Source organism: Argentina silus (genome assembly GCF_951799395.1).
Source record: "Argentina silus genome assembly, chromosome: 19".
Classification (NCBI taxonomy): Eukaryota; Metazoa; Chordata; class Actinopteri; order Argentiniformes; family Argentinidae; genus Argentina; species Argentina silus.
Window position 1 is genome coordinate 8,750,413 of NC_139673.1, and position 9,775 is coordinate 8,760,187.

The 9,775-nt window shown below is 42.0% G+C and overlaps 1 protein-coding gene across 1 annotated transcript in view; it reads right to left on the reverse strand.

Annotated features, from left to right (window-relative positions):
• Positions 1-358: 358 nt before the first annotated feature.
• The window catches only part of zfhx3b (zinc finger homeobox 3b), a 162,316-nt gene continuing 152,899 nt past the window's right edge, over positions 359-9,775 (reverse strand). Inside the window, 3 exon segments of the mRNA XM_083690863.1 lie at positions 359-7,127; positions 8,230-9,324; positions 9,327-9,770. Coding sequence (XP_083546989.1) covers positions 5,398-7,127; positions 8,230-9,324; positions 9,327-9,770 — 3,269 coding nt within the window. The 3' untranslated portion in view covers positions 359-5,397.

Here is a 9,775-nt window from a genome sequence, read left to right on the forward strand (position 1 = left end):
GAAGGATTATGTGTGATAATAATAGATACGAGCATAATTCTGCTCAGCTACAAAGATGAACATTTTACTCTAAACACTTGAAATACTATCGTCCTGTGAATACAGCAGAAAATATTTACTGTACTGTAAGGACACATATGACCATGGTTTCCCCTGAGGCGCAGAGAAAATTCATACAATCCCACGTAACGAAATTGTTCTGAATGGAATGCCATTCTGTCATCAAATTGTTCACAATGGAAAACCTGCATTCTCTCTAGAGAGTTGAAAATCAAAAAGAATTTATCAGCACTCAAATTCAAACAACAGCAGAAACATTGAAAATAACAAAACACACAAGGACGAGTCGACACTGATGCATTTTTATGCTCATACTTTTTTAATGTATCACAATGAGCAAGAAACATACTTGATGAAATATTTTCAAAGGAGTATATTCAATTACCATCTACAATCAACTTAACTAGGACAACAAGGTTTTTGTGACAAAAGTTTCTTTAAAAGTCTGAAGTTCCATGTGGTTTATGTATGTTAGTTTCCATGTAATTTGGTACAGTTTGGAAATCTTCATCATATAATTACAGTAACAAAAAAGCTAACAAGACTACAGTATAGAAAAGACATCAAGAACAACATTTTTGGTTTAACTTGCTCTTTTTTGTACATTGCAAGGCTGTTTTTTCTACCCTCGGGTGGGCTGCCTGGAGCCACGGAGCCATGCTTGTGAGGCTCGGAGGAGGAATAATTCAAGGAAACAAAAAAGAAAAACAAAATGCATCAAAAAAACATTGTGGCACCAGGAGTCACAAAGGAAACAGAGAGCTCCAAGTAACAGTTCATCTTTGAAGTTGGAGCAAATGGTTTGTTTGGTTGTTTGTTAGTTTGGTTGTTAATTTTGGTTGATTCGCTTTTTTTTTGTGTGTCACTGCCTCTTTAGGAATGACAGCCTCGAGAACCCTTCCCCTTTGTCTCTGATTCACTTCTCTTTTTGGATGGTGTGATGAACAGAGAGAAGGGGGTGAGTCGCTATCTGACTGGAGAGCTTTACTTGTCAATCGGTGAGACAAGTAGGAGGAAATGAAACAGGTAGCAACAACATGAACCGGGAGAAATGAAGCGAGCATCTCTGTCCATCCCGTCCAGAAGTGCGGAAAATGTTCATCAAAGAGCAGAAGCAGAGGCAGAGCTGGAGATAGAGAGAGAGACAGACAGAGAGAGAGAGAGAGAGAGAGAAGGAGGCAGCTGGAGCCACTATAGTTCAGCTTCATCTAAGGTCTTTCCTCTCTGTGTCACACATGTCCACTGGTTCCAGAGTCCATTCCCACCACAGAGTTGTCAGTAATCAAATAAGGAGATGATATTAAAGCCGTCGTGAGCCTGCCTTTGGCTCCCATGCCCAGTTTTGGTGTGCCCACAGCCTCTCCTGTCCTCTCAACAAGATCTCCAAAGTTTCCCAGAGTTCATTTCTTCTTTTCATTCCTTCTTTATCATTTTTAAACAAAAAAGTTGATGTCTTGTTTTAAATATATCTATATCTGTATACATGTTCATTTTCACAGTGGGCAAAAGATGACCTCTACAGCAAAACCTTGTCTTTTTCTTTCTTTGTTAATGTCCATGAAAATCAAGTATCCCAATGTGAGTCAAAGGATTTCAGTTATCTATTGTATTGTGCCGCAATAAAATATACACTTATCTGGGGCACAAATTGTATTTTTTCTTTTTGTTTTCAACTGCATAAAGCTTTGGCCACATTCATATATTCAATCAAAATAAAAACTGCTCAGTGCTTCGGTATTGTCGTTCTCCTCATTTTGATTATTGTTACCTTTAAAATTTCAAATTTTCTAAATCTTCACCACTTTATTCATAATCCAGCTTTGCGGTTCAGTACGTTTTGGTGCGTAAATAAAAGGTACAGTATAAAATAAAATGTATAAAAACTTAAACTGATGCTGGCTCTTTATGAAACACACACGCACACACACGCACACACATCCAAACTCACACACACAGTCCATGCTGGCTGAATCTGTTGCGAAGACCTTGACTTTGTCTTCCACAAAAGAGCCAAAAACAAAGATTACACTTTGGAAATAAGAGATCAAACAGTGTCAAAAAAGACAAACAAATATAAGAACATTATTACACCATAAAGTGGCCAGGTCATAGAATAAAGATTTTTTTAAATTCAGCGATTCAAATTAAAGCTAGTGTTAAACGTTAATTTATATGAGGAAAAGTAATATACAGAAACTAAAATAACATACAAATAGTTATAAGAAAATAATAATAAATGTCTGACATTATCTGAAAACCAAAATAAAGCAAATGCATTCAAGGATAAACTGTACAACATTAGAATTCTCAAAAATAATCATATGAACAATATTCTAGATAACAGGACTTAAGAGGAGTGGCAAGCTTGCAGACCAAATCAACCGAATTTCAACAGCATGCGGAAGTATTAACACCAAATCACATTGCTCTGCAAGACGTAACACTTTTAACACACTTCCAAGTTTGCGGCATGGTATCAATTAGGGCAAATACACTTGCTATACACTAGTGGCCGAAAAGCAGTCGTTCACAAATTTAAATATGCCTTGGTTTTGGTGTAAAGAAATTAAATAAAAGTTAATTTTTTCTTTGATGAGAGGGTGGGGATACTTAAGCATATCCATTTCCATTGCTATAAGATGGAGCGAGGGACCTCTTTGGACATGAAGGCATGACATACCTCTTAACTATCCCAAAACAAGGGACATCTTCACAAAACCTCCTGCTTTTTCCAGACTTATAATGCTTTGGAATGAAGACGTCCCTTAGAAACCTGTAATCAACATCGTGCGTGAAAATGGCTTAACACCCTGCAGACACCTGGGGCAAGTCACTACTGGATTTCCCAGGAAGGGGGGCTGCCACTCCAGACTTAGCAAAACAGCCATTATTTCCTTCTGAGACTTGTTGTAAGTTGAGAGGCATGATGACACTAAACCTAAGAGACGCGTCAGTACCAGATGTATTATATACATTTTTTGGTAACCACTATTACTTGCTGACCAAGTGAGCAACAACCTTAACTGGATGGAGGGATTCTTATCAACTTTCCATTCCAGCACAAAATGACACATCTGTGCCATTTTGTTTAGCAACCAAGGATGCAAAATTTACACAACAGCTTACAGTCACCTTAGAAATGAGAAAAAAGATAATAATAATCAAAATCAATAAAATGAAATAGAATCAGTCCTTGCGTTAAGAAATGAAAACTCCAATGTGATATTTGGAATGCACTGTTCTTTACAAACGTTATAGATCATTGGTTTTAAACATTGGTCTGTTCAAAAAAGAAAATCGCAAAAATGTCCTTTGGAACATATATTCACAGTCTTCAAAGTTCCGTTTTTGCAACAAGAAAAAAAAAGATGTCGCAGAGGCAGGAAAATGGTTTATTGTTTGTTTTAGTTAAAGCTTAGCCAAAAAGCAAAATGAGCATGCATCTAAGTTCTTTTTTTTTCTTCAAAATTCTACATTAGCAGCAAAACGTATGTCCTCGAAGACCAGACCTTATACATTTTCTTAAAAAAATTGACTTTTGTGTGTGACAGAAAAGTTAAAGAAAGATTTATAACCTCTATCTTACAAACTGCAATGGCTCTGTAACGGTGCTACTCCACAATGCAAGGACAAGGGCCCTTTTTTGGTTTTTGGTATTCTTGGTATTTTACGTAAAAAAGCCACCTGTCTGCTTGCAAACAAGCAAATACGGCAACTCTGATGCGTACTCCTTTATTTTAAAACTTTGTTTCTTTCCTCTAAAAACAGCAACAAATTCTCAAGTATAAAGAAGCCTCTTTTCTCATCTTTATGCACCAATGGTGAAAGTGTTTAGTCTTTGGATTTTCTTTTTGTCTTAAAGCGTGAGAATTATTATTATTATTCTTTTTTCATTTTCATCTATGACAACAACAACAACGTAAAGTCTAAATGAAAAAAAGCTGAAAAAAGACTGTAGCCACACTACATGAAGAACAAAAGACCTGCTTTGTAGTGCACAAGGAGTAGTAACCATCTCCATATCTACAAATCCAGGGGAGGAGGAAAAACAAAGTGAGAAGAGAGAGGAACACGTAGAGTGAGAAATAGGAGTCAGACAGTGGTAAGTGCACAAAAGGTAACACAAATAAAATTAAATACTTTTCAACATTTCACCCCAGATCTTTTTTCTTTTTTGGTTAGTACCATACCAACCAAAACAGAGAGAAAAACATTTTGAAAGAGAGGATGCTGCCTAGTCAGAGAGTGGCAGTTGGGTGAATGTTAGCCAAGAAGCCGAGAATAAGACAGAAATAAAGTTTAGATAAGTTACTGCTCCATAATCTAGTCTATCGGAATGACCAAGACAACATCAAATGAAGCGCCTTAAAGTTGGACGATACAAAAGCTAAATGTACACAAAGATTTTTTTCAATCTACCATACTGTTTAAATTCATTTCCAATGCAACAATCTACTTAACACCAAAAATGTTCATATCTATCATAAATACAGAATTTTTTTTTTATCAAAAAAATCTTTTTTATCCCCCATCAACATGTCTGCAATGCTCTCCGTATCTGGGTAAAATGGGATTGCTAATTTTCCCCTTTAAAAGGATTCCAAATGTTAAAATCAGCAGATCAGCCACCCTTGAATGCCCAGAAAGCTATACCTTAATGATATTTTCACTCATTTTGAAACTTTCTGTCATTAAAATCAATTTTTGGAAAAAACACAAATGTTTATCTCCTGTTAGGAACAAAAGGTGTAAAACAATGAATTTCTGTAACAGAAAAACGTCTGTGAGCTGTTGACCTGAGAATAAAATAGACATTACATTATTCTTTTTACTTTTGCAAGCCATTGGTATTTGAACGCTTAGATAGCAAGAAAACTGTTAGACTATTCTCCCATACAGTACATACTGGCTTTTGTGACTGTGCTATTAAGTTGGAAATAATTACATAAAACAAGGGACAGCTTGTTGACTTGTACTTTGTCAAAAGGGTTCTGGGGCCATTTAACAACTTTGAGGCAGTCCATTGCTATACAGCATTCCTCTTTCATTACCCAAAACTGCAGTGATCTTTTCTATTCTTATACATATATATGTATATATTTCAGTTGAAATAAACGAAAACCAGCATGTTGATATGGGAAAACAATCCACTAACATTTAAATTTTTGGTTACAAGCTTTGGAATTGCAGTTAGTCTTTACACATCTTTTTCTGAAATTGGTTTTTGTATACTTTTAAACGTATTTTAACATCGCTGCTTTTTTGTTTGTTTTTTCCCATTTGTGTTTTTTTTTGTCTTTTGCATTTTTTAAATATTGTCCATCACCGAAAGCTCTTTTACAATCTGATGGTGTCCGTTCCTACACTAGCAAGATTACTACTACAACTACTACTGTCTTTGAGACAGCCGGGCTGCTGCGGCTCCTCCGCCGTCCTGCCCAGCCTGTCTGCTGACTTCTGACTGCTGTCAGAGTCAGACTCGTCGGTAAAGACGTCTGTTGGTATCGAGGTCTGAACTCCTGAGGTGCTCAATGAACTTGAGGTAACCGTTGAAGGTGAGGATACTGGAGGAAAAGAAGAAGGAGTAGAAGAAGGAGTGGCATTGGGCTTCCCAGCTAAAGCTCTGGAGAAAGGGGCCTGGGGCCAGGGTTTGCCGGCAGCTGTGGTGTTGAGTGGGGTGGCAGAGGAGGAGCACAAGGATGAAGAGACAGAGGAGGACGGCATGGTGGCTGATGTCATTGGCGGGGGAGGAGGGGTGCTGATGGGATGAGTGGCAGACTGCGAGGTAGATGCGGTGTTAGGATCGGGGAAGCAGGCTGAAGAGTGAGGTAATAAACTAGTAGCGTGCTCTTTGGCATTTCTGGCTGATCGCTTGATTGTTCTGTGTTTGTGCAAGGCCGACTCCAGGTGTTGTCTGAGCGCTTTCTCCCCATCCAGCGTGGTGTCGCAGGCTAGGCAGTCATAGAGGCTGCCCGCCCCTGCGCCAGCACCGCTGGGGACACGCAGCAACATCTCTTGCAGGTTTGCCACAGACTGACCGAAAAAGCAGATAGACTTCAGGTGGTTGACGGCCGCTTCTTCCTTGTTGAAGACTGCTTGACACTTGCGACACGCCAGCCTGTACTGCACCTTGGGGACGATGTACTGGTCTAGAAGGGGGTCCGCGACTTTGCCATCCATCTCGTTCTGCTCGGAGGGTAGGTTATTGTGAGAGGAGGAGGAAGAGGAAGAGGTCTCATTGTGGGGGTTGCCTTTTTGCTCCTCTGTTTTCGCTGGATCTTTGGCAGATTCTTTGCGGTCCCCCGAGGGCTGAGGGGGAACTGGAGTTTGGCTCGCTTTGGGTTGCTGGATCTGCTGAAGCTGCCGCTGCTGCTGCTGGAGCGCCTCCTGCAGGCTCTGCTGATATTGCTGGTAGTGCTGAAGCAGGGACCCCTGGGACAGGCCCATCAGCGCTTGTGACAATGTTGGGTTATAGGGGAACAGGCTTTCCATGCCATACATTGGCTGCATGTAGCCGCCTTGGAGAGCCCCAGTCATCTGAGGGGCATAGTATGGGGAAAAGCCAGGCATGAAGTAGGGCAGGAACTGACTGGTTAGGAGAGCTGTGGGGTCTGATGCCAAGGCAGCCTGCAGGGCCTGGAGCTGGGCAGGGTCCACCACATACTCCATGCCAGGTGTGGGCATAGAGGTGGCGGGCACAGCTGCTTCTGGTTTTTCTTTCTTGGCGCTGGCAGCAGAAGTGGAGGGAGCTGGGGTGCTTCCTGTTGAGGATGGCGTTGAGGCCTTCTCTGTCTTCTCCTTGGGCTTCTTCTCCTCTCTTGACCTCTCAGCATCACGCTCTTTGGGGGGTTCAGGCCTGGAGCCCGAGTGTGTGGTTGCGGCGGAGGATGTGGAGGTGGAAGAAGGGGTTGAATGGGCGACAGACGTGCTGGCCTGGGCTGGGCTGGGTGATGCCAGGGAAGAGGAGGAGGGAGGCTTGTTGGGTAGTCCGGATGTGGGGAGGCTGGGTGAGGGAACACTGGCACCAGGCATGTTCAGGAGGTTTGGAGGTTTTGGAGGAGTTAAAGCTGGAAGACATGAAACAGAGGAAAAGCAGAAAAGCAGTTAGTGGGTGTAATAAGACTTTATAACAACTCCAATAATGTTGTAATAACATGTTGTTTCATAGTAACTAGGTAATTACATTGTATATGGTGTTGAGTAGTTTGTTTTATTGTGCACTGTTATTACACAAGCGGAATAATAACTTGTGTACTATGCAATCACTAATATAATCACGATTGTTGTTGCTGATTCAAAGTAAGTCAGTCAATCAGAACTTTGCCTTTTCAGATAGGTCAACGAGAAGAACAATTTCCGAGTTACTGTAATCAATCAAGCTGAACTGTGCAGCTATGAGAACACCAGACAATACAAAGATAATTTAGTTTCATTTTATGATAACAGGGACATTAGTCTCTACTTCAAACAATGTGTGAACAAATCATTTATGTCAAGGCCTTTATACTGACCTTCAAATGACCTTGGAAAAGCTTAATCAAAACATTAAATGATAATAAGGTCACACACTACTAATGTTTTCAAGGGCAAAGAGGTATGTGAAGAAAGTGAGCTATTAGTATTCATTTTATGGCTGCATTAAATGTTCTCCAACTGAGTGGTGGCATTTAAAGTCACTTGTGAAGTTGACAGCAAATGTCTGGATGCTCAGTTTGATTATTTATTTATTTGCTGTAGTAGCATCTGCCATGCACTGTCTGATGTACTGAGGCAGGTCAATGCTGTCAAATGAATGGAATGAATGACTTTTATAGGAATGCATTACGTATTATGAAATACAATATGATATAAAAATAACCTACTCACACTTGCAAATGATTAAAAATGAAGATGGAGCCCTCACAGCATTATATTGTATTACATCTATATATGCCAACGCGAACATACAGAACATTGACAGATTGATTGTTGACAAGGGTGCTTCACTTGAGGAAGGTCGAAACATCAGTTCAGACAAGATGGTTTCCCATTTAATGGTTTTAATTTAATTGGTTTCCTTTTATTTGTCTGTTTTAAGACGTGAATTAACATTCGATAGAAATCAGTGTGTAATAGTCTAGAACTTAAGCTGATGAAACACAGAAGTGTGATGTCTGGGCGATAACATACCTGAGTTGGATGAGTTAAAGCCGGGGAGGGAGGGGCTGCCGACCCCTGGCAGAAGGACAGGGGGTATCCCTTGCAGGTTTTGATAGGCTGACTGTAGGTTCAGGGCCTGCAGGGCGGGGCTGTCGAACATCCCCTGCTGCTGCATGGCTTGCTGCTGCGCCATTCCCAGGACCTCATTGGCTTTCTTGATGCGGTCCATCTCCTGCTGGGCCATCAGCTGGCGGACAGTGGCTGGGTCAAAGTACTCCTTCTCTTTATCCAGCTGGCTCCCAATGGTATCCTTCACCTTGGAGATGTGTTGCTGGGAGAAGATGTGATCTCGCACTGAGAGACGGGCACTGTATTTAACACCGCACAATGTGCACTCTGTCTTCGGGCCCTCGTAGGAGACATGGTTGATCCCGAAGTGTTTAGCCATGCTGAGCTTAGCCTTTTTCTCCTTGGCGCGAGCATTCTGGAACCACACCTGAACCACCCTCTTTGGAAGTCCGATGTCATTGCCAAGTACCTCACACTCCAGCATGGTGGGGGTCCGGTAGTCATTAAAGCAGGACTTTAGTAACTTCAGCTGGAGGTTGGTCATCTGTGTTCGGAAGCGCTTTTGGCCAGGACGGTCTCCACTGTCAATGCTCCTGCTGCCCGAAGCCCCAGGGCTTGGGGAGCAGGGGTCAGCCAGACTGGAGGTCTCACTGTATTCTATAATATTCTCATTTTCATAGTCTTTAGCATAAATGCTTGTTGCAGGGCTCACCAGCCCTGAGGACATCTGGTCGTCATTTTCGAGGGAGGGGGCTGCGCCCCCAGACTTAGATAGGTAGTCGCCACTAATTTGACCGTGCTTTGATTCAGCATCAATGTCAGCATTGGCCTCATCACCAGTGGTGGTGTCAGTGATGGCTGTGTTCACAGAGGAACAGTCGTCATTATCAAGTTTATTCTGGTCAAAGCTTAGGTTGACGGAGGACATAGTTGGGCTCTCAAAGTCCTCCATCCCCTCAACTTTAATGGATGAAGGGCTCAGCAGGGCCCTGGGAGACAAATCCATGTGTTTGCTCACTGGTGAGAGAGAGGAGCAGTGTCCATCATTGTTAGAGGGGCAAGCTGGGAATAGTTGGAGATATCCAGAGGATCCATTTTCATCTGCAACCCCATCCCGTCATGATCAGGTAACATGCCAGAGAGAGCTAGGTTATAGCCGGCACGTTTAGCTTCATGCCAATGGCGGGAACGAATATGTGCCTCTAGTGCAGTTTTAGCTTTGAAGAGGGCCCGACAAAAAGGGCACCGACGGTGAGCTTGAGCGGGCCCCACAGCCCTAAACTGCCCTTTTCTCTCCCTAGCTCTGGTGTTCTGGAACCAAACCTGCACTACTCTCTTTTTAAGCCCCACCTCATGAGCTATGTGATCAAGCATTTTACGCGTGGGGTTTGAATCTAACAGATATTTCTGATAGAGGACCTCAAGCTGCTCAGGTGTGATGGTTGTCCTGAGGCGCTTATCTCTCTGTGGCTCCTCCCCACTGTTGGTGCTGTCATTCTCCCCTGGG